Source organism: Apium graveolens, chromosome 11, assembly GCF_009905375.1.
Source record: "Apium graveolens cultivar Ventura chromosome 11, ASM990537v1, whole genome shotgun sequence".
Classification (NCBI taxonomy): Eukaryota; Viridiplantae; Streptophyta; class Magnoliopsida; order Apiales; family Apiaceae; genus Apium; species Apium graveolens.
The window spans coordinates 169801694-169803799 of NC_133657.1; the positions used below are offsets into that span (position 1 = coordinate 169801694).

A 2106-nucleotide genomic window follows, 5' to 3' on the forward strand; every position below is an offset into this window, starting at 1 on the left:
CCTACTAAGGGTATCTAAGGCTAGTTCCGGAACTATAGCGTAAATTACGAACGGGTTCGAAAACGTAGAGACTGGGTTCTAAAATTCACAAATACTTATATCTTATAATTTCGAAATCAAAATTCTTATATCTTATACGAAATTAAAAACAGAACTGAAATATATTTTCCGAAAAATAAAAGTAAGTCAAAAGTACTTACCTCAAAGCCTGACCAGATCTGAATTTACTCTTTTTGACCCTCTAAACGATATTTTCTTGAAAAACACGAAACACGAAATCTGAAGATAACGAAAAGACCTTTCTGAAAAGTCCAGAATCACTGAATTCTGACTTACGATGAATTTTCTACGAATTTTACAAGACAGCTGATTTTTGCTGAGAAAGTCCTACGAATTTTAATGATAAAAACAAGGAATACGAATATGGTGTATTTATAACGATACAAAACCCTATATCTCAACTAGGAAATAATAATATTTCCTCCTAAAGATTTACAACCTCTCCAAGTAAATTCCATAAATAAAATATTTGATACACACAATTACCTAAACTAAAAAAATTTCGATTTTCTAAATTATTCTTACACTTATTTCCACAAATAACAAATCTTTTCACAAATCAACTACCTTGCACAAAATGTTTTCAGAATATTCTAATTTTAAAATATTTATCTAGACAAATTAATATCTAATTTCTAATAAATAAATTAAAAATAAAATTACGAATTTTACATTCTTCCCTCCTTAAAAGAATTTGGTCCCCAAATTCACATAACATAAATAAATTAAATAAGTCACTAAAGAAAAGAAATCATACCTTAATTGCGATAGTTGTCATTTCCTGTCAGCTGAAACACACGTCCTTTGCCCATCTTGTTATCTGCTTCCTTCCTTGGTGGCGGTGGCGGATTGTGCGGACAATTCGAAATCTTATGTCCTACTTCTCCGCAATGAAAACAAGCACCTGTATTCCAACGACAGACTTTGTCCGGATGATTCTTGCCGCACCTGGTACACGTCTCTCGATCACCTTGACCCCCGATGTTATCGTACACGTGTGGCTTCTTGAGTGGTCCCTCTTGAAAAGATTGCCCACTAGTTTGAGTGAACCGCCTCTTATTCCAACTGCCAGACGCCTTTTCAGATTCTGCCAAGCCCCTTTCGATCACTAACGCCTTGTTGAGGACAGCCTCGTACGTCTGAAGTTCAAACGACGCCACTGAATTCCTGATGTCACTTCGAAGTCCCTCCTCTAATCTTCGTGCTCGACTGCTCTCATCTGCTACTAGGGTCGACGCGTACTTCGCAAGCTTTGCAAATTCTGCTTCGTATTCAATGACGGTTCTTCCACCTTGTTGAAGTCGAATGAAGTCCCTCTCTTTCTGCAGACGAACTGTTCTCGGAAAGTACTTGTCCTCTAAAGCCTTCTTGAACTTTGCCCAAGTGTACGGTTCATGATTTTCTTCAAGATTTGTCGTCTCATTCTTTCTCTTTTCCATAAGCCACCAGTCGTAAGCGCTTCCTTGCAATTGGTACACAGCTAAGGTCACCTTTTGTCCCTCATTGCTCCCCAGAAGTCCGAAAGCTTTTTCCATCTCTTGGATCCACATCTCAACGATAGCCGGGTCTGTAGCTCCATCAAAAGTTGGCGGGTTCAAACGCTTGAATTGAGAGACGATGTTGGGCTTCGGTTGCTGATTCACAAGTACAGCTAGAGTTTCAGCCAGCTGGTCAAAGACGTTTCCTCCTTCATCATTATTGCCCTGATTTTCATTGTTGTTCTGATTTTCTCCATCCATCTTTACTAGAACACACAAAACAAATTCTAAACTTATAGTCAATAATCAAAAAAACACAAAAGTCAAACATATCAAATAATCACACAAATAAATGCCCTAAATCCAAAATAATTTTCTAAGACCTATACGATAGTCTAAAGGATCGCATCCTAGGGAATGTACTAGTCCCATACCTAATACACTCCGAAGGACAGCCTGCTCTTGATACCAACTGTAACAGCCCACACTTCCGGACTATTAGTTCTAAATCGAAAACTAAAAAATAAAATATATTATTACTCGATAATTCTAATAGATCACGAAATTC

General features: G+C 37.3%; 1 protein-coding gene across 1 annotated transcript; it reads right to left on the reverse strand.

Moving 5' to 3' along the window:
• Positions 1 to 818: 818 nt before the first annotated feature.
• Positions 819 to 1799, reverse strand: LOC141696130 (uncharacterized). Its single transcript, XM_074500316.1, has one exon. The coding sequence runs from the start codon at positions 1797 to 1799 to the stop codon at positions 819 to 821; it is 981 nt and encodes a 326-aa protein (XP_074356417.1).
• Positions 1800 to 2106: the final 307 nt, after the last annotated feature.